Source organism: Hemicordylus capensis, chromosome 5 (assembly GCF_027244095.1).
Source record: "Hemicordylus capensis ecotype Gifberg chromosome 5, rHemCap1.1.pri, whole genome shotgun sequence".
In the NCBI taxonomy this organism is placed as follows: domain Eukaryota; kingdom Metazoa; phylum Chordata; class Lepidosauria; order Squamata; family Cordylidae; genus Hemicordylus; species Hemicordylus capensis.
Window position 1 is genome coordinate 41,195,428 of NC_069661.1, and position 23,078 is coordinate 41,218,505.

Sequence of the window (23,078 nt, forward strand, 5' to 3'; positions counted from 1 at the left end):
GCTGTTCAATCTAAATCCTTCCAAACCCTAACTTCTAATATGGCACTGCTCCAGAAAGTGGCAGCAAAAGAAAGGAGGAGCTACCAATGTGGAGACTCTGCCCACAAAGCCAATTTTGCTCACTGCACTGCACAGAAGGTCACTTATAACAGGTGCAAAAAAGGGAATGCTTTGTTAAGGTTGGCAAGTCTTCTGTCCTCTCCATTACTGATTCACCATATGATAAGGATGAAGTAGATGAACCATTTCCTGACAGCGGTTTAAGTGTGACAGAATCAGAGACTTCTTTCCCACATTGTCAAGTTAAACTTAATAGCCATGAAGTGCAGATGCTGGCTGATTCTGGTGCTCCGTACACTATCATTTCCCCTATGCTTTAAAATAAACTCTTCACTACATGAGATCTGCACTTGCATCCTTCAGACATCCACCCATGGGGATATGGAGGTTCCCCTACTGCCATAAATGGATACTTCACTCCTGTCCTGGAATACAAAGGATATACTGAAGACAGGAAAGTGTATGTGTCACAAAAAGGAGTCTCAACATTGGGCTGGAAACATCAGAAAGATCTACGGATAGTGTTAGACCGAAATAGCACAGAGCCCGTAGTGCAGCTGATGCAGCATCCATATGGTGATATGACTGCTCAGACTTCTTTCTGATACTCCTGGTACTGCCATACATTTCATACATAAAATTCAGATCAAGGCAAGTGCAGTACTTGTACAGCAGAAAGTGAGGAATGTACCCATAACGTTGCGCCAGCCACGTAGAGAGGAGCTCTTAAGACTACAGCGTGCTGACATCATAGAGCCCGCTGGCTTATCAGAATGGGTCTCTCCCATTGTTCCTGTGTGGAAATCAAACAGTGCACTTTGAATGTGCATAGGTTTAAGATATGTGAACTCCAACATGGTAGTGAAATGTCATCCATTACCCAATATCAGTGAAACCTTGCTTACTCTGAAAGAAGCCCCAGTTTTCATAACTATGGACTTGTCCTTGGCCTATTATCAAATTCCTCTCCTCAAATGTTTTTGCAAATACACAGCCTTCATTACTCCAGAGGTCTTTTTCAATACAAAAGACTGTCATTTGGATTAGCCTCTGCAATTCTGATATTTCAACAAATGATTTGTGCAATTTTTGGGACTATGGATGGCAGCACTTACGTTCATGATGACATTTTAGTGTATGGCAAAACCATTGAGAAGCATGATGCTAAACTGACAAAACTCCAGTAACATGGACTTACTATCTCTGCAGATAAATGTCAGTTTTTCAAACACTCAGTGATGCACTTGGGATGTCAGAGGGGCGTACATCCCAAAACAGACTTGGTGAAAGCTATCTGGGAAGCACCAGAGCTACGCAACAAGAATGCACTTCGATCATTTTTAGGACTCTGTGAGTATTACTCTAAATTTGTTAGACAATTTGCCTACAAGGTTGCTCTATTGCATCTTCTTTTTAAAAAGAATGTAGCATTTAACTGGGATGCATCCTGCAAGGCTTGTTTTCAGACTATCAAACTGACAATTGCTGAAAACCCTGCTCTCACTTTTTATTGACACCAGCAGGCATACTATTGTAACTATTGATGCTTCTGAATATAGTTTGGGTGCTGTCTTGACTCAGCAATAATGGGACAGGGGAGTTACAGTTGCCTTTGTTTCCAGAGTGCATCAGAGAAGACATATTCTGTCATTGAAAAAGAAGCTCTAGCATGTTTCTACTCTTCATTCTACTACAGGCAAATCACTACGGAGAGCACCAAACTTACCACCAAACTTACACAATGGCAACAACTGATAGAGCTTTCCATGCCATCTCACTCTGAGGAGTCAGAGATTTGTGGTTGGTTAAGGGAGAAGCAACACAAATACAAAATGTATGTGGATCAGAAACAGGGTGCGAAACAGCAAACATTTTGGGTGGGAGACTTTGTTCAAGTATGGCTGCCCTATAAAGTGAGAAAGGGATGTTCCTGCTATTCTGGACCAAAACAAATAGTTGAAATCCAAGGAGATTCTGTCATATTGGATAGTGGAAAGAAATGGAACAGTCTGAGACTTTCAAGCATGCATGCTATGAGACAAGAGGGAAGGGAGTCTGATCTCCAGAGAGGAATTGGAGAGGAATTTGATCTAGACTCCAGTTTTGACCTCACAGAGGAAGCTGATGAAAGTGAGGGACAATCATTTGTACCAGAAAAAGCATCACTAACAGTTCCTGTTCCAGAGAACCCAAGAATTAGGAGAAGTGTGCATGATAGAGGACCACCTAAAAGACTTAAAGACTTCAAGTCACTGATTTTTAAAACAATTCAATTCTGATTGTTTTAAAGAGGAGGGGATGTGTTGTTGTATTCTGTCTAGTAATCTTTAGGGATGTTCATAGAATTGGCGACTAACGGTTCACAGGTAGGGGGATAACTTTAAGGACTGGGGAGGGTGCTCTTACCCCCTGCTGCATTTCCCCTGCCAGCGCTGTTATTAAAATTGGTCCCGCTGGGCGGCAGCATACCTCCTTGCTGCCCCAGTACATCACAGACTGGAAGTGGCCAGAAGTATCTGCTGCACATGTGCATGTTGCAATGTGCACAAGCACATCACGCTCTCTCTTGCACACATTGCGACATGCGCACACGCAGTGGACACTTCTGGCCACTTCCAGATCGTGACGTACTGGGGCAGCAAGGAAATATACTGCCGCCCCATGGGACCGATTTTAATGACAGCACCAATGGGGGGAAATGTGGCGGCGGAGGGGAGGGGTGGACTCCCCAGTCCTTAAAGTTATCACCCCACCTTCGAACCGGCTGAACTGCTGGATTTTCGAACCGGTTCAGAGGTTCATAAAGGGCCTCTGAACTGGTTCCATGCACATCTCTAGTAATCTTTTATGTTTTGTTGTTGACAAGGTTGTCCAAGTGGGGATCTTATAGAGTGGTGTGTGTGTGTTTGTGTGTGGTCAGAAAGAAAAAGGAAGGGAAAGCAGAATGAGATAAAATTGAGTTTGTGAAAAAACTCTTAGTTAAATCTACATAAGATTACTTTGTTTTTGTGAGAGAAGCAGCTATAAAATACCTTACAGATTCTTGTGACATGTATTAGACTTATGCAGAAGAGCAGAGTTATGCTATGCTATGCTATGCTATGCTATGCTTCTGCCAGGTATGGGCTAGAGGAGAAGTCCTATAGCTCAGCCTATTTAAACTTGCTGTTTCATATATTTCATTTTTTGTGGGCTGCTCTGAACATTTCAAAATGAGTCCTGTTGTATTCTATTTAGCAATTTTTAAAGTTTTGTTAATTAGAAATTTATCCCTGTGGGGATCCTGTAGACTGTGTGGCGGGTGGAGAAAGAAAAAGGAGGGAAAGGTGAAAGAGAAAATGGAGTTGTTCCTGAACAAACTCTTAGTTAGATCTACTTAAGCTTTTTTTGTGTGTCTATGAGGGAATCAGCTATAAAACAGGTCTGTTTCCTTGGGGCTATGCCAGTTCAGAATGATTTGTGTGGGGAAAGAACTTGTATTGTTATAAGTCTACTATTCTGCTTCTCACATATCTTTAGAAAGAGTGATAATCTGAAGAAGTTATCCATGCTTTTAGAACACAGCTGGCCTTAAGCATTTGCCATCATTTGTTAGTGTGAGTTTATTATCCTTTGTTTTTATTTCTTCTCATGTAGCATTTATTATTACAATACCTTCTTCCTTTAGCATTAACCAAGCCCAGTTCTCATTTCAGGATGCTTTTACACATCCACTCAACAGCTTGATTCTGGTATCAATAAATAGGCCCATAAACCTCCTTCAGAGAGGCTTCATACATAAATCTAGATTAGATGGATATGAGCACCTGATTTTCATACGTATTGGTGAAGGGAAGAAAACTCTGTCCTACATCTTGTTGAGCAACAAACTAGATCTTAAACATTAGGATGTGTTTATAGTCTTATAAACATTTTTTCTTCTGGGATCTCATCACAAGCTTTTAAATAAAGTATATGCCTCCTTTATGTCTAATTGGATAAAGAACTTTTTTATTTTAAAAAGGCTACATGTGCCAGTGCTGTCTAAATGTAAAATAACTGTGCATTGTTTCATCGTGATAATATGATCTCAGCATGAACTGGATATGCTGTGTTACTCTCTTAAAATGCTCTTAATGGTGCTTCAAGAAGTCACTTTGGAGAGTTTGATCTTCTGTGGCAACCAGTGAATGATTCTCAGTGTTTCATGCTTTAAAAAAAAATAAATCCTGAACTCAATCATGACAAATACTGAAAATGCAAGATAAAAACTGAAAAAAATCTCATATATTTTAGGCCTGATTCTAAGTTCCTAAAATGTCTAAGACAATCTATTTCACTGCATCAGACAGTATAGAACTTTTAAGCTACAAATAACTTTTTATCATGAAGAATTAAAGAGTAACTAAACATATGGCCCTGTGCACGTTTGCTCCAAAATAAATTCCACTGAATTCTAGGGGATGTACTCTCAAGTAAATCTTCATAGATTTGCAGAATTAATAACTGGTATATATAGAACAGGACTGGTTGCAAATCATGGGTACAATCCAACCAAAATAGTTTACTTAGATCTAGTAGATTTTAATTTAAGTATTAAGCATATATGTAAATCTTCCCCATTAAAATAAATGGACCTAAAAGTGTTAAATATGCAGTGCAATCCTATCCACATTTATTCAGATGCAAGTCCCATTTAATTCAGTGGGATTTACTCCCTATTAAGTATGTTTAGGTTTATATAGCCTTTGGCTCACATCCTGGCTAATGAAATGCACATGTAAAGAGGAACTGTGGGGATGCCACTGGGACTTCTACTCAACAACAACACATTTGTATACCACTTTTCAACAAAAGTTTCTGAAGTGGTTTAATAAATAAATACATAAATCAGATGGATTCCTCCAGTCTCTCTGCGTGTGTGCTGCTGCAGAAATGGGGCAGAATGTCTCCACTCTGCCAGCACTCTGAAAGTGATCTGGAAGAAAGGACATTGGTGAGGATCAGTGATATGTTTCTTCTCTTCCAGGTGGCTTGCAGAGTGTTGGCAGAACAGGACATTTAGCTTGCTTGCACACCAACACACATGTAGAGTAGGGGTGCACATGGAACAGTTTCCGCGGTTCAATTCGAATTTCAGCCAAATTTGAACCAGACTGTGGGGTTTGTGGACCAGTTCATTTGAACCAATTGACTGACCATTCAGTTCTACAAACCAACTTGAACTGGTTTGAGTGGTTTGCCCATAGGGGACAATGGGGAATTCAAACTGCCCCATTGTTACCCATGGATCCTGGGGACACCAAAGCAGGTTGGTTGGTAGGGCATGATAGTTGATACCTACTACCTTAATGATTTTTTGAATTTTATCTGGTTCAGTAGATCAGGAATGGAGTAGGATGAAGTGGACAGTAAAAGATTGGGCTGTAAATTTTGATTTTTAAAAACTTCTCCATAGTGGAGTCTGCCTCTTCACTAAAGAGACCCCTACCATCAAAAGGCAGGCCTTCAATCTTCTCCTTCATACCCACCTGTAAAGATGCAGTATGCAGTCAGGCATGCCTTCTTATTGAGATGGTGGTTGTCATGGATCTGGATTCCGTTTCCACCAGATGCTTTGCTGTACTGAATTGCTGGCATGTAAGCACAGAAGACTTCACCATTGTTTCCTTGAATCATTTTTTGAAGTCTTCTGGGGATAAAGTGTCCAATTCCTTTTGTAGTGCTTTCCAAAGTCAATGGTTATATTTTGCCATGCATGCAGAATAATTAGCTATTTTGGCAGAAAAACAAGCAGTGGAATATACTTTTGTACCCATGAGGTCTAACTTCCCTCCTTCTTTATCCACAGATGTTGTATGTATGTTACCTGACTTCAAGGCCATGGCACAATCAATGAATGGGTGTTTCAAAAGGTAGGTGTTCTCAGATTCCCGCACACGGTACAAGCTCTCCAGCCTTTTAGAGGTAGGAGTGGAGGTATGTACAATTTCCCATGAACATTGATGAGCTGCTCAAGATGAGATTCAAAGGTCAGCATAACCAGCTCCTTCCTTGGAAAGTTTAGCCTACAAAGACAATTAGCAGTGACAGCTATCCACACCTGCTGAATCTCTCCCATATATTTAAATATCTCACTTCAGCCTTTTTCATTGCCAGTCCCCTGTTTTTTTCCTCCTCAAAGAGTCAGACAGCAGATGAACTCAAGCCATTATTTCACACTAAATCCTCATGCATTCCAGAAAAAATATTCCACAAACCCTTTAAAAATAGATTTAATAGGGAGGAAATCACCCTTGCTTCATTTTAGTTTTATTGTCATTCTTGACAATAAACTTAACTCTCATCCTGAGCAATGAAATTTTACTCATGAGTGGGACTCCTTTCTTAAAAGTGATCCAATTGTTTACATTGGTTGCCCCCTCAACTTTTCCAGAACATGGAACCTACAATAATTGTATATTTCACTTCAGGGAAGTGCAATGGTGACCCCACACTAAGTATGGCACCTGGTGCAATTGTACAATTAACCAATAATGAGTTGATAGCTAAGAAAAATGAACATTTCAAACCTAACAGTAATGAGGATCCAAACGTCAGCATCTCAGTTCTCAGCAGTTTCAGCTGAAAGGACATAATGTTACTTGCTCTAAAGGCAATAATCACAGGTCTAGTAGCTGGTCAAGTGCATTCTATAAGCCAAACTCCCACAATAATCACATCTTTATATTTTTGGTTTCGTGACTGCCGTCCTTCGGCACACACTTCTTGGGTACCAACACATTTTGTCCATCCAAGCAAACATATATGACAGTGGTTCCCTTTGTGAAAGTTTTTGCATCTCTGGGGGCATGGCTGGCTTGTTGTGCCTACGTAGGTTAATTCCTTGCTAAGGAGAAACTCTGCCAGCTCTACAATAGAAACGACCTCAGTGGAGATGGTCCTTACAGTTTGGGGTGGTTTCCCTCCTATTTGACATAACATGGAGCTAGGATCTCCCCTGCATCGGACCTCTTGCCTCTCTGCTAAGCAGCCCGTTTCCTGCTTTCCTCCATGAGGAGGAAGCAGAAAGGCAGGACTCGGGAGGCCTGTGCAGTCAGTTGGAAGGAGGGAGGGCAGCTGGAAGGTGCTTGCAGCCTCCCATCCTGGTAAAAGGGGGAACTCTCTGCTCCTCGCCCCAACTATAGCCACACCCCTTTTTCTAACTGAATTTTCTTAACAACTACAGTAGCTCTTTGTTTACTGTATGTACTCTAGCCCTGTTCACACAATTGGCGGGGAGAGGATGCTGTAACCATGTACAGCATCCCAGAGTGCTTCTGGAAGTCCTATCCCCAGTGCCGATGTACCAGGAAGACTTGTCTTCACTGTGCTTCTCATGGCTAGGCATCCTTTGTCTGAAGAGGCAAACATCATACGCTTGGCAGACATTTCCATGATCACAAGGCTAGGGCGTCCCAGTTTTCATGCGAATGGTACACAAACAACCTGAGCTTATGATTTATTTAGCGTATTGGCAGTCCAGATTTGTTGGGTGGAGGAAGAGGAGGAAATTCCTTATTTGGAAAGAGTAAAGCGGGTCATGAGAATCCCCCTCCCCTTGCCTCGTGCAGGTGGGAGGGTGCTTGTCCCAGCCCGGGTCACGAGGCCCAAGGAGCAGCCTTCATTGGCTGGCTGGCCCGTGGTGGGCGGGGCTCCGTGAGAGGCTGAGCGTTTCTTCGCTTCAGCCTCTCAGTCGCTTTCTGGCTTCCGTGGGGGAAGGAGCTCGCTTGCAGAGCTCCTTCCTTGGAGGCTAGGTGGGGGGAGCGCCCGACAAGCGGGCGGGGAGCAATTTCGGCAGCGAGCTGTCATGGGGGCTACAGGGTCGGCGGCGGCAGTGGTCCCCCTAGTTGTTGGGGACCTCCTTGGGAGGCTTTCGGCCCGGTCGCGGCTGCAGCGTTTCGGGGCCTAGCGGGCCCGCGGCGGCACATCTTGGGCGCTTCTCCACCAGGGCTTTTGCCCTTCGGTTTGTTGGGCGTTGGGGGGGTTGCTTGGGCGGTTGGGGCTGGTGTTTCTCCCCCAAGGCAGCCTATTTTCCTTCAAGGGTCTCGTGCCACTGCAATTTGGTTTGCTTTTCTTTTGGGGCTTCTCGGGCCTGCTTAGGAGGGGCGTGGGGTTGGCCTTCCCACCCTGTTCTGAGTGGGCTTGTAGGCTTGGGTGGTGACTAAGGGTCTTTTTGTTCTCCGTTATATATTTCTAGCTATAATTTACAAATTATTTAAAAAAAAAAAAAAGGTGGTGGTTTTGTGCTGGTTTTCTGTGGGTGGTTTGTTGTGGGATCTATCCTTGTGGGTGCACCTTTATTCAGGAAGATGCCGGGGAAGGCCAAGGGTAAAAAAGGGGGGCGCCCTGTCAAACAGCCCAAGAGGCCTGCTCCCCCACAATCGTCTTCGGATGAAGAGGATGAAGAGATGACTCTCATCCGTGGGTTAATTGCTATAATGGAGGCTTTGGAAAAGGCCAAGGCAGCCCCTTCCGATAAGGGTGCTGGTCCTGCGGGTGGGGGTGGCGTGCCTCCTCCTAAGGTCCCACGTCGGACTAGGGGTTCTGTGAAAAGCCAGCTGCTAACATCTCTTTCTAGTAGGTTGGCCGCACTTGAGGGGGGGCTAAGCCCTGCCGGACCGGGCCCTGCTACACCAGCGTTACCGCCTCCTGCATCTGAGGTCCCAGCGCTGGAGCAGCCTTCACCATTGCTACCTCCGCCTGCAGCACCGGCTGGCCAGCTGCCAACGGATCCGGCTATTCCTTTGCCCCCGGGTGAGCCAGTTGCACCTACACCACCTGGCGGCACCGGCCAGTGGCCTTCCTTTCCCTGGCCGATGCCTGCCATGGGTGGATGGGGCCCAGCTTCCTACTGGCCCCCATATACACAATCTTGGGGTGTGGGTTCCCCGCTGGTTTTTCCCAGGGTTATGTCAGGCTTACAAGGTGCTGCGGAGCAGGTTTGGTCAGGTAATTGGCCTCCCGGTGGGTCGCTCCCGCCCCCAGGGGTGGCTCCTGCTTCAGTTACCACTATGGGGTCCCAACCAGGTTTTTACCCAATGGGTATTGTGCCGTCTCCACAACATGCGCCCTATGGGGGTATGGGGCTCCCGCTAGGCGATCACTTGCTCCCTTCTACGAAGGAAAAAATTCTGAAGGGGGAATATGTAGACATATTTAGTTTATTGTTTAGGGAACCCGAGGTTAAGCACAAGGAGGGGGAATCCTGTAAGGAGCATGAAGCCACCAAGAGGAAACCAGTTGAGAAAACTTGGAACAACTGGCTTTCCGGCTTCACGATTTATATGGGGGTTATTGTTCAGGCCCAACCTGCAAGGGGTCCTGCCCTTCTTAAATACATGGACATTATTCACAGGGCGGTCTCCGACTTTTCCGGATCTTCCTGGGTGCGATATGATGAGAGTTTTAGAATGCGGGCAGCTTTGGATCCCACCTTACCCTGGGATGCTCCTTTGCAGGAGCTATGGCTGGTTACTATGTCTCCAGCCCGGCCGATAGAGGGAGACAGGTCGGACAGTGGGCATTTGCTTTCTAAACCGTCCGGGGTTCCACCTGCGGGGGGTACGGGGCAACAGTGGGTTCAACCCCACCTTGTTTGCTGGGAATTCAACACCAATGGCAGGTGCTCCCGTTCCCCCTGTCGGTTTAAACATGCCTGTGGTGTCTGCGGGGCACGTCACCCAAGTTCCTCCTGTCCTAGGGCCAAGTTCGGGGGCTCCGGGGGTAAGTTTAGACAAGGGAACAACAAAAAGGGTGCCCCTCCCCCACCCCCTTCGAATAAAGGGTCCTAGCCCTGTCAGGTTAAGGGTGCTGCAACGGTTGTTGTTGGATTATCCAGACCGTTCAGCGGCTTTGTATTTGTTGAGTGGCTTCCGGGATGGGTTTTGGATTCCCTCTTCGGCGCGTAGGGGTTTAAGTAATTCCCGCAACCTAAGATCGGTGGTGGGCAAGGAGGAGATTGTACTTAGGAAGATTAGAAAGGAAGTGGCCACGGGCCGGGTGATGGGGCCTTTTGCTAGCCCCCCCTTCCCGGGCCTTAGGGTTTCGCCATTAGGGGTGGTTCCTAAAAAGGTCCCTGGTGAATTCAGGTTGATTCATCATCTTTCCCATCCCAGGGGGTCATCGGTAAATGATGGCATCCCTGATAGCCTATGTTCTGTACGTTACACCTCATTTGACGAGGCCGTACAGGTGGTTAGGAGCAGGGGCCCAGGGGCCCTCTTAGCGAAATGCGATATTGAGTCCGCTTTTCGCCTGTTGCCAGTGCATCCGGATGACTTCGAGTTGCTGGGTTTTACTTTTGCAGGTAATTTTTATTTTGATCGGGCTTTGCCTATGGGCTGCTCGATTTCCTGCGCGGCATTTGAAGCATTTAGCTCCTTCTTGGAATGGGCAGTCGGGCCTCTCCTACACGGCTCATTATTTAGACGATTTTCTTTTTGTAGGCAGAGGGAATTCTGGGGAGTGTCACCATTTACTGCGCTCCTTCATGGAGCTGACGGACCAGCTGGGTGTGCCCTTAGCACAGGACAAGACGGAAGGGCCGGTCACATGCCTTTCCTTTTTAGGAATTGAGCTGGACACCATTGCTGGTTGCTCCAGGCTGCCTCAGGCCAAGCTGTTTGTCCTCTTGGACATGGTTCGGTCCCTGGGTCGAGCCCGTAAGGTCTCCCTGAGGGAGCTGCAAGTGGTTTTAGGTCACCTCAACTTTGCTTGCAAGGTGGTGGCTCCGGGCCGGGCCTTTTTGCGCCGGCTGTGTGACTTGACGGTGGGTGTTCGGGCTCCCCATCATAGAGTGCGGATTACGGAGGGCGTTCGTGCTGACCTTGCCCTCTGGGAAGCATTTCTTACTGACTTCAATGGGGTCGCGTTTTGGCGACAGGATAGACTACTTGAAACCGACCTACAGGTCCACTCTGATGCGGCAGGTGGAATTGGGTTCGGGGTTTGTTTTAGGGGACGTTGGTGTTCCGCTAGGTGGCCTATGGAATGGGTTAGGCGTGGGATTGCTCGTGATTTGACCTTTTTAGAACTTTTCCCAATTGTGGTGGCCGTGCATATTTGGTCAGCTGAGTTTGCCAATTCTTCAGTTTTGTTCTGGTGTGACAACCTGGCGGTGGTCCAGATTGTCAATACCCAGACCTCCCAGTCACCGAGGGTCATGGGCTTAGTTAGGGCTTTGGTTTTACAGTGTCTGCGGGCTAACATCCTTTTTCGCTCCCGCCATGTCCCGGGTATACGGAACGACATAGCTGACGCTCTGTCTCGTTTTCAGTTAAACAGGTTCAGAGAGTTAGCACCCGAGGCTGCCCTACTCCCGGAACCCATGCCGGCCTTTCTTTGGGAACTTGGCGGGCGGAAGCACAGCAGGCCATAGCGGCATCTCTGGCGCCTAGCACCAGAGCGAGCTACGCAGCCAAGCTGGAGGCTTTCTCACTTTTTCGGGAGTCTGAAGGTTTGGTGGATGTTTGGCCTGTCCCTGTAGAACACATCCAGCAGTTTCTGGTTTTCCTTCATAGGGCGGGGCGTGCGGTGTCCACCCTGGGGGGCTATTTAGCCGCGCTAGCCTTTGAAGCCCAGGTTCGGGGGGTTGGTGACTCATCCGCCGACCCTCGGGTGCGGCGTATGTTAGAGGGTTGGACCAGGGCGGAACCCAGGCCCAGGGATTCCAGGCGCCCTTTTACTTTGGATCTGGTGGCTCCCACATTGGACCGCCTGGTGGGGTGCTGCTCGGGGCCATGGGAGGTGTCGTTGTTTAGGGCTGCGGTCTTAGTTGCCTTCTTTGGGGCCTTTCGCCCAAGCGAGCTGCTCCCTCGCAGTGGGTCCTCCCCCCGGGACCGCTGCTTGCAATATTCCGATTTAACATTCGGTGAAGGGGAAGCCCGCTTGTTCCTTCGTCGCTCTAAGACGGATCAGAGGGGCAGGGGCCAGACAGTTCGCCTTGTAGCGGCCAGGGAGGTGAGTGTGTGCCCCGTAGCGGCCTTGAGGCATTACGTTGGATTAGCCCCTTTTGCAGGGAGCTGTCTTTTTAGTCATAGTGATCAGACTCCTCTTACGCAGTATCAGTTTCTGGCGGTTTTGAGGAGGGCTCTGAGGGCTGCGGGGGTTCCCCTCCAGGGATTGACGTTGCATTCATTTCGTATCGGTGCAGCCACCACCGCTACGAATATTGGGCTGCATGAGTCTGCCGTCCAGAGGATTGGAAGATGGAGGTCCGTGGCGGTCAGGCGTTACGTGCGCTGACAGCGGGCGGTTGTTTTATGTACTGTTGACTTGTTATATTTTTCTTGACAGGTGCTGGTGGGGCGGCGGTCCCGGTCCGAGTCCTGATGTGTGGCCATTCCTTGGTCTTTTGGGCTTTCAAGCGGGCCAGCACCTCCCGCTGGGGATCCCAGCTGGGTTTTGGACGCAAAGCTTCAATTTACTGGTTGGGCATGAGGGGCATGCTCTGGAATCAGTTGCTTCCAGCGTTAAGGGATCATTTAGACAGGTTTCCTTCTCCTGACATTCTTGTTCTTCATCTTGGGGAGAATGATCTGGGCCGGCGGCCTGGTCTCGCCATCTTTCAGCAAGCCTCATCGGATTTGGCTATTTTGCGCAGGTGGATGCCTGGTGTATACGTGATTTGGATTAATTGGCTCCAACGCAGAGTTTGGCGTGGTGCTCGCTCTGGTCTTAGTCTAGAGCGGGCACGCAGAAAAATTTCAGCTGCAATAGGCAGACTGGTGATGGCAGCCGGGGGGTCGGTGGTTCGGCAGCCGGATTTGGCTGCTCGCTTCCCCGAGCTCTTTCGCCCTGACGGGGTGCATCTTTCCGAAAACGGTTGTGATTTATATTTACACAATATCCGTGAGGCTCTTGCTGAAAGTTTAGGCAAATATGGGGCAGGAAGGTCAAGCGATGGCTAACCTTCCTGGGTGGCAGGAACAGTGCGGGCTGTGGGGTAAGGAGGTATAGATTTAGGTGAGCACCCTTGGGCATTTTTTAGGTGGATTGGTCAATCGCTTCCTTGTGGCCTGTGCGGCACGGGAAGACTTTGATTGCCAAGAAACCTGCTTCAGGGCTTCACCAACCTTTGGGCTGTGCGGTCCGGGGCGGTCAAGATCCGAAGCTGTTCAGATCCCCTCTTTAAAAGGGGGGGTTGGCTTTGAAGGAATTGGGCAGGAGCTGCCTGCCTCTTTCCTGAGCCAGGGTGTGTCGCCCTTGCGGGCAATGGGTAGGACGTTTTGAATCCTAGCCCATGCCTAGGTGCCCGCACTGTTTAAGTTGGTGATTAATCACCTTGTTTCAGGCCGCCATGCCTGTTGTTGTTAAATATTAATAAAGCGTGGCCCGTTTCTCCCATTAAAAAATGTCTCTGTGTCTTCTTGGGCCGGGGTCTGGGTACAATCCCCCTCCCCTTGCCTCGTGCAGGTGGGAGGGTGCTTGTCCCAGCCCGGGTCACGAGGCCCAAGGAGCAGCCTTCATTGGCTGGCTGGCCCGTGGTGGGCGGGGCTCCGTGAGAGGCTGAGCGTTTCTTCGCTTCAGCCTCTCAGTCGCTTTCTGGCTTCCCCCTCCCTCCCTCCCTGATGCAGAGCAGGTCTAGCGACTGGTCGCCTTTGGGGCCGAGTAGGAATTTTTTGCTCTCAACTTATTGGCTGTGGTTGGGAGTTTTTTCGCCTACTCCGTTCTGTAGTCAGTTGACAGTTAGGTTTTAGGTTGGCCACGTTGGCAGGAACAGTGCGGGCTGTGGGGTAAGGAGGTATAGATTTAGGTGAGCACCCTTGGGCATTTTTTAGGTGGATTGGTCAATCGCTTCCTTGTGGCCTGTGCGGCACGGGAAGACTTTGATTGCCAAGAAACCTGCTTCAGGGCTTCACCAACCTTTGGGCTGTGCGGTCCGGGGCGGTCAAGATCCGAAGCTGTTCAGATCCCCTCTTTAAAAGGGGGGGTTGGCTTTGAAGGAATTGGGCAGGAGCTGCCTGCCTCTTTCCTGAGCCAGGGTGTGTCGCCCTTGCGGGCAATGGGTAGGACGTTTTGAATCCTAGCCCATGCCTAGGTGCCCGCACTGTTTAAGTTGGTGATTAATCACCTTGTTTCAGGCCGCCATGCCTGTTGTTGTTAAATATTAATAAAGCGTGGCCCGTTTCTCCCATTAAAAAATGTCTCTGTGTCTTCTTGGGCCGGGGTCTGGGTACAAAGAGTTTTTGCTGCAGTGTAGGTTTATAGGGTGCTTTAAAAGGGGGGGGGGACTCCTTTTGGTTCATTTTGACTGGTTTACTAACTGATCAGCAGCCATTTTCCCACTTCATTATTATAAAAAGAAGAAAAACCCGTGAATATGAAGAAGGTACAGGAGAGCTTTGGGCACAAACATCTACCTCAAGTCTAACAGGTTCTGTGCAGTGCAATGAGTCGTTTTTTATTTCTGCATTTAATTATGTCTCAATTGGATTATAATAATCCTTTCCCTCCTTGTTCCTTGTGTTCCATTTTCCATACTTGTCTTTCACTTAATTAAAAATGCAGGCAGTGCAGTTAAGCTGGTGAAATTAAGACTGACACATGGGAGAATTTTGCATCTGGTGAATCTTATTTTTAACCTCTAAAAGTCTGAGCCTCAAGGGATCTTGGTGGGTGAATTTTTGTTCTAATATAGCAAAATCTGACACAAACAATTCCATTGGCATTGCTCGAAGGTGAGATATGATTCCCATGAGGTGTGTCCTAAATAAGGCTATCCTTAAAAAATCAGCCATGTTAGACATCCAGCTGGACTGAACTTTGGTTTTTAAAAGTACAATTATAGATGTCCCCAAGAGCTATGGGGATATTTGTTCAAGGAACAGGAACAGATAAGATAATGAAATAATAGATAGCTGACAGAATAATACACCACATATTGTGTTATTCTATGATACCTGCTGGGAAAGGACAGGTGGTTGCAGTTTTCACTGTGATCTACAGACAATGAAGCTCTTCTCAGAGCTTAGCCCGCTCTCCCTGCAGATGAGCAGCCTCCAAGCCCTGGGTGGCCGGATCAGCCACCCACACGACTGCCGGCTCCATCAGGGAGATGGTGTGGGATGCAGGGATCGGGGGCTGCCTGGCCCCCAGAAGTTCCAGGATGCCCCACTCAAGCACACGGGTTATTCTAGAGAGACCCCCAAGGCCAGGAGGTTGGCTACAGCCTCCCGGCTGGGGGTCTACCCATTTATCGCCACGCGTGCAGCGGCACACAAGCAAAAAAATTAGGTTAACAGAGTGCTTGCTCCATTAACCTTATTTAAGGGGAGGGGGAATTAGGCAGGCTAGCTGGCTTGGAACCATGGGGCTTGCCCGTGAGCCCATTGGTTCTGATGATCAGTAGAAAGCAGGCTAGGTTCCCTTCGTCCGCTTTCTACTGATCGTGGGAATACCTTCAATAAGTTAAGAACAAAATTGTTTGTTTGTGATATAATAGGATGAAAATATCATTGCTGTAGGGCTTATTTCTTTATTCCTAAGGTATCTAGCCCTCCAGTTGTTGTTTAACTACAACTCCCACCATCCCAGTCACAATGGCTAGTAGCCAGGAACGATGGGTATTGTAGCCAACATATGCAGGAGGGCCACATTTTGAGACCTCAGCTCTATCCTCTTTGCCCAATAAAGAGTCCTCATATTCTGTTTCTGCATAGTGAGCCTAAAATCATACTGCTGCTTATTGATTCTATCAGTTATTGATCAGTTATTGCTTATTGATTCTATCCAATTGCAAATTAACACTCTGATGCAGCAAGGGGCATGTGTTTCTAGAAGCAGAATTATTAATTTGTATAATTAGTAGAGTTGTGCTTTGAATCAGAGCAATAATCAGATCCGATTCAATACAGTCCCTATTAGGTACATTTCCATCATATCAGTTTTGATGCAAAAGTGGCAACGCTTGGTACGATATTTTCCATGTTGTATTGGTCAGTATTAGATTTCATTCAGTGACTGGAAGGGCTGTTTTCATGCTGCTCTTGGCTGTTGTTGATGTCACAAAACCTGTTTGAACATGATTATGTGTTGAGTGGAGGTGGGGAGAGAAACGTTTTATGATCAAAATCCCTGCTTTGAATACGTTCTTAAGACATTTTCAGAATCCCTGACACGTCTGCATGAAATGTGGATGACATCAAGCTCTAAGAAGGGTCCACCATGAACACCATGAAGATCATCAAGATATATCACATTTGAAAGTTGCATCCCATTTTTACTTCCAATAATACTTTTGCAAACCTTTCAGTGGTTCCCCATTACTTCCTATGGACCATTATATCTTACAGTATGGGCCAGTGCATCAACCCCAGTTCTGATACATTGAATTATTCAATTCTGGTTGGAACAATTGTTGGGAGCATGATTTGATAATCACTTGCATTGTATGGGTGTATTGGATAAGATGTCATAATTTCATCTGTTCACAGCCCTAATAATTGGCACAAATGCACATATAAATCAGTGCCATGTGTGTGGTTCCTGGCCTGATCTATCTGATGGGGTTGCCCACACTTAGCCCTAATCAGGTAACTGGCAATAGCCATAATCTTCCAAGACCTCTAATAGACCAAGCTACTAGACCTTCTATATGTTGAACTACCTTTTCTTGGCAAAGGATAACTCTGATCACCCTTGCAATTTCTTTGCTCTTTTAACACCTAAATAGCACTTAGCAATAGCAATAGCACTTACATTTATATACCGCTTTATAGCTGGAGCTCTCTAAGCGGTTTACAATGATTTAGCATATTGCCCCCAACATTCTGGGTACTCATTTTACCGATCTCGGAAGGATGGAAGGCTGAGTCAACCTTGAGCCCCTGGTCAGGATCGAACTTGTAACCTTCTGGTTACAGGGCGGCAGTTTTACCACTGTGCCACCAGGGGCTCATCAAATAAACCCCAAAGCATTAATTTCTGATCTACTGTCACACTATACATTGCCTCCATACCCCCCAAATGAAGACTGGACACATGTGTATGGGATGAAATAGGGCTACACTTTATTAGCTATATGCACCAAGCTTATGTAACTAGAGTGCGGGCAACTCCAACCCCTCAAGGGGAATTCAGCCTCCTAGCAAGAACTGTATCCCCATCACTGTTGGATTAATCAACTGGGCCTGAAAAATGCCAGCAATGACCACTGCCTAGCCATATAGTTCAGTGTTTCTCAACCTTTTTGGAGTCAAGGACCACTAAATTCCTCGTGCAGAGTTTCAAGGACCGCTACATTCTTCATGCGCAGTTTCCCAGACCGGCAGTTAGTAAAGGGGTTTCAAGTTTAAGTCTATCTATCTATCTATCTATCTATCTATCTATCTATCTATCTATCTATCTATCTAACAGACCTCTATACTGCCCAAATCTTGTAACTCTGGGCAGTTTACAATTAAAATAATATAAGCATTAAAATAATTAAATTTGGAATCTTTTGCAAACATGGAATATTAAGGGTTCTCAACCTTGGGTTCCCAGATGTGAGTGGACTTACTTGGATTGCAGTTGTTTGCGAGGGGGCATGTTTGACTCCCAGTCAGGGACCGGCACTCAACCCTTCGGGGACCGGCAGCGGTCCAGGGACTGGTGGTTGAGAAACTGTGATATAGTTTACTGTGCTGAGGAGGCAACAGTCCCCTCAACCCCACAAAAGCTCTGAGTGGATGATCCAAGAGACCACCTAAAAATGGTCCATTCCCTGTGAGCCCAGGCTGCAAAACCTTGAGGGACTGTTCCACCTAATAATGGTGCCTCCAGCTGAACACCAAAGAATGCCCTACCTTACCTAGCCCACACTCACCCATGCAAGTAACCAACTCCTTATCAAACGGCACCACCCCAACTCTCCTAAAACATGCCTCAGTGAGGATTGAGGAGCTCGAACCTTCAGACCTTGGGGACCTGGTCCAGTCCTCCAAGTTCAGGGGAGGGGCTTCCAAATGGCTGACGCCAGGGGCCTCTGGCAGCCACCCTGCACCCGCCCCATGAAACTTCTGTATCTATCTATCTATCTAATTACCCTTGCCGAGGGTTGGCTGCGGGGGGGGGGGAAAGTGGAGCAGTCCTTCTCCCCCCTCCCTGGGCAGCGGCAGGGGTTGGAGCAATGCTGGGCCGTTTGGGCTAGCATCTTTTCCCAGCTGCGAGATGTTCCTGCACAGTTGAGAGATCGTCACAAGCCCAGCTTGCTTCAGCCACGGAGATATATACAGTATATATACAGTATATATATATACAGTATATATATATATATAGAGAGAGAGATTGAGAGAGAGAGAGAGATGTTTCACATGGTGGAAGTGCTGTGGGTGTGGCCATTTGGTGACGGGGCCCCCAAAGGAGGTTTTGGGGAACCTTATATGGGGGGGGCTCAGAGCTGGGTAGTCTGGGCACCCAAATTGCCTAGGTGAGCCCTTGAGTGAGGAGTAGATGAAAAATGCTACATCCCAAACCAATTTGGGTGAAGACAAAAATTCCTACTTGGACTGGAAGCAACCAGTTAGTCTCTTGCTGGGTAACTGGGAGGGAGGGTGGGAGGGAGACAGCAGCCTTGTTAGAAGAAAGTGGGGGAGGGAGAGTGTGCTGTATGAACACGGCTCTCACTTCCACATTAGGCCAGCACAACCCCATGACCTACCCCGCTCATAGGCGGAGGGTGGAGGCACACATGCATCCTGCCTTCTGGAGGCCCATCCACAAACTCCACTTTGCTTGATAGCCGTTAGGCACCAGGCAGAATGGCATTCAGAAACCCTATTGTTGTTTTGGCCTTAGGTTTGTCCATCTCGAGTAGGGGTATGCAAATTCATCAGCATGAGGAACCATATCCTTATTCTTCAGCATGAGGACCCCTAACTACTAAGGGATCAAACCACTTTGGCAATTATGTCACTGCTCTCCTCTCTGCACATTGACTGGAGATTGTTGGCTGAGGAACCCACTTGATTCCCAAGTGCTAAATGAGAAGTTGTCCCAGAGGTCCCTGTGATATTCTAGAAGGTTTTTAACTGTCCTCCCAAGTTTCCTTGACTGGTGCTTGCCAGTACGTGAGACATGGTTTTGGATCAAGCAGATGAAAAAACATTATCAAGCTGGCTGTGATGAATGGAAGCTTAGGCACAATGGCAGAAACACATCATTTAAAAGTATTGTCATAATTACAATGCACATGAAGACAGGAGGTGCATAGGGCCTTTCACTCATCCCCCAATCCTGTGCATTCAGTGAATATATGAGAAATTGGGACCATACCCACTGGCCATGCCTCCAATGGGGACATGCACTCTCCAATGTCCACTTGTTTAACATTTGTGGGAAGGGGCCCCATGTTCAATCTGGATCCCTGGGGCCAGCTCACATGCACATTCTCCCTCTGCACATTTAGTGAAAAGCCATCATGAAACATCTGTTCTGCAGACCAACTGTACAAAGACTAGTATCTCTTTTAACGATTCTTGAGAACGAAATTAAGATGGAAATTGACAGTTGAAGTTTTATAGTTTGTCATTTTCATGGTTGAAATTCATGCCTCAGTCCTTTTATTAAACTTTGAAATATTATAATCTGAACTTTCAAAGTATCCCAGGTCTGTTATGTATAATTATTTTGATTGTTGGATTATCCAAAGCTTTCAGATAAATGAAAGAATCCCTGATTTCCCAACACAGTGCATGGCACAGACATCTGAACACACCCTTATTTATTTATGTACTTAGTTTATTTTTACATTTATATCCCACTCTTCCTCCAAGGAGCCTGTAGCAGCATATGGTTATGTTTATCCTCACAACAACTCTGTGAGGTAGGTTAGACTTAGAGATAAGTGACTGGCCCAAACCCAAAGTCACCCAGTGAGTTTCATGGCTCAATGTGAATTTGAACTTGGATCTCCCTAGTCCTAGTCCAACACTCTAACCACTACACCGTACTGGCTCTTCTGTACATTTAATTCGCTTGGCTGGCCATGTATGGCCAGGCTTTGGCGGCAGAACTCTCGCGACTTGCTGCGAGAGTTCCCAGCATTGGGTGGGAGGAAGTTGGAGGATGATGGCTGGGCCCGGCCTCAGGGTAATGTAGGCAGCAACGGCAATGGAGGCGGCCCGCCCAGCTGTGACGAGGAGGAGAGGAGGCCGGGTAGTCGAGAAGGTGCAGAGGAAGGGGGAACCGCCGGCTCCAAGGTCGGTGGGCTGAGGAGGAGCTGCAGTGGTGGCAGCCACCTGAAAACGGCAGGCAGGGAGGGAGGGACTCGGGAGGTGGGTTGAGGAGGGGCGGTGGCCACCAGAAAATAGCAGGAAGGGAGGTGGTAGGAGGCCGCCAGTGGGCTGAAGAGGAGGCGCGGCGGCGGGATGGCAGGAGGCACGGTGGTGGGGGAGGGGGAGGTTGAGGGGAGTGTATTGATGCACAGATGCTCTGTGTGGGGTCATCTAGTAGAATGTAAACCCAATGAGCAAGGCCAGTGTGTCACTTCTGCACAAAATCACAGTTAACTGGAGCTGAAGTAGCAGAAGAAAGAGCACTTCCACATGTTTCATTTGTAACATCTCCTACATGTTTAATATACTCACACTGGTGGGTTTACATAGATATCGCTTGTAAGAATATATTCTTTTTTCTTTCTATCATTTAATGTTGAAAGGATTATTTTATACTTCAGACTTCTTTAATTAGCAAGTAATTAAAATTCCTCAAACCTGTCATTCAGTTACAAATGTAGAATCCTGTTGGTTTGAAATGCTTTGAGCAAATACAGCTGGAGAAAGGAGGGTTGTTTTTCCATACCTATTACTTGTGAAACACTCTGGGGTGGGTGGGTGTTGCATTATTACTGTAGCTGCTAAATTATTATCTGTTGTGATGGTGATGAAACACATACAGGCTATTCACACGTGTGTGCAAAAACCGGGCTAAGGGAGCCCAGCCCAGTTTTGCACATGCATGTGAACCACCAGGATTGGACCAATCCCGGCAGCAATACAGTGGCAAACTCGCCTAAGTAGCCTCCCTTGAAAATGAGGTAAAGAGAGTGAACACTCCCTTGTTTTTTTGCTTGTGTGTTGGCTGTGGCTGCTTGCGGGGACGGAAGGGGGGATCCCCATAATCGGGGAGGTGAGGGGGAGTCCCATAATGCACCATGCTCTCACGTGGTGCATTATTGGAGCTCCGGGCAGTGGGGCTCCATGCAGCGGCACGTCCCAGCACCCTGACCCTTAGAGCTGCTCTGAGCATCTGCTGCTTGTCTGGGTGGGCAAACCACCTGCCCATGGAAGGGGAGACTATCGTGTGCAGGGAAGGTAGGTTTAACCCGCCTTCCCCACAGCCCGCTTGTGAGCCCTTCTCATTGCTTGTGAAAAGAGTCTTACTGTGTGTCTATTCTTTGTTGTTAGTTTGGAATCAATCTTGTTGTGATCATCTACCAGCAAGAAAGATGTTGTTCCAGAGCCCATACTTGCTCCACTACAGACATGGAGCTCCTGTGGCTGCTCCCTCTATTAAACACAAATGGAGAACCATGCAAGAGTAGTGGTGAGAGTACACATCAGAGTCTATGTGCCCACAGCAACCCAATAGATCAGAGTAATTGCTGGAGATTGTTTTCAACATTAAAACAGTAGCTTCTGATTTTATTAACATGAAAAAATATATATCCAAAAAGTGCCCAATATTGCTGAACTAATGATTACTAGCTGGGCCAGGTGCAGAACTTCTGTGCCTCCGGCCGGCCCACCCACTGCCACTTTTTCCTCCCCACCAGCACGCCCAGGTTTTTGGCCAGCCAGCCACTTCTCACCCCCCACCCCCCACGCTTTCTGTTGGGCTGGCTGGCTGGCCTGCTTCCTCTCCCTTCACCCGCTTCTCACCTCCACCCCCACACTTTCTGGCCAGTGGGCTGGCCAGAAAGCCAGCCTGCCACCTCCTCCCATCCACCCGCCCACTCCTGGCAGCGGCTGCCAACTCCTGCTGACCGGGCTGGGTTGGCCTGCTGCCGCTGCCTTCTTGTTCCAGCGGCTGGTCCAGCCCACCGTCACCTTTTGCTTCCACTGGCCCTGTCAGGCCCACCCGCTGCCGCCTTCTCCTCTTGGTGGCTGGGCTGCCTACCACCACCGCCTCTTGTTGTAACTGGCTGGCTCAGCTGGCACCCCTATTTTCCCCATCCCCATCACTATTCCTATCCAGCAGCTGCTTGCGAACTCTCGTGAGAGCTGCCACACATGGGATTAGTGACAGGTATGCCTAGGAGAAATAAATATATAGATGATGTCTTTGGGACATCACATGTTCTGCTAGACCTCTCAACTGCTTTTGATACCATCAACCATGGTAGGGGTGTGCATGAACTGAAAAGTGTGGTTCACTTCAAATCCAGACAGAATTTGAATTGGACTGCTTGTTCCAGAACTGGTTTGGTTGAACTGACTGGCTGGTCCAGTCCAGTTGGGCAGTTCATTTCCTTGAAAAGTGTTCTAAAGGGCAGCTGGGGGAGGCGTGGTGAGAGAAGTAGCTACTGTTCTTACTGATCCAGTGGTGGGTGCCAGAGCAGCTGCTGATTGTCCCCCTGGCACAGCCCAAGCACACGACACTCTCTCTGCAGACACCCGCCCACGTGACAGTGGTGTGGTTCCAACCTCTATGCACCCCTGCTAACTGGGCAAAGAGGCACCGTTTACTGTGGCGATTCTCTTTATTTAACATGGGGAGGTAACTGGCCCTATCCACCCCCAGCACAGCACTTCCAGTGACTGTTGCTGGTGTCTGTCTTATGTTCCTTTTTAAAATGTGAGCCCTTTGGGGACAGGGAGCCATCTTATTTATTTATTGTTTCTCTTTGTAAACTGCCCTGAGCTATTTTTGGAATGGTGGTATAGAAATCAAAATAATAATAATAATAATAATAATAATAATAATAATAATATGCACATCTGCAGAGGCCAGAACCATGCCACCCCATGGGTGTGTCTCTGCAGAGGGAGTGCCGCACATTTGTGCCGAGCGGGGGG

The 23,078-nt window shown here is 47.5% G+C and overlaps 1 protein-coding gene across 7 annotated transcripts in view; it reads left to right on the forward strand.

Moving 5' to 3' along the window:
- Positions 1–14,238, forward strand: part of LOC128327611 (formin-F-like) — an 88,336-nt gene extending 74,098 nt beyond the window's left edge. For 4 of the 7 annotated variants that reach the window (XM_053256605.1, XM_053256609.1, XM_053256602.1 and 1 more), the window contains 2 exons: positions 5,891–5,954; positions 8,660–14,238. In XM_053256605.1, the coding sequence (XP_053112580.1) occupies positions 5,902–5,954; positions 8,660–9,872 (1,266 nt within the window). In that variant the 5' untranslated portion in view covers positions 5,891–5,901 and the 3' untranslated portion in view covers positions 9,873–14,238. The remainder of the gene's footprint in view (positions 1–5,890; positions 5,955–8,659) is intronic. The other 3 variants (XM_053256607.1, XM_053256604.1, XM_053256608.1) reach the window with 1 other exon arrangement.
- The last annotated feature ends 8,840 nt before the right edge of the window (positions 14,239–23,078 follow it).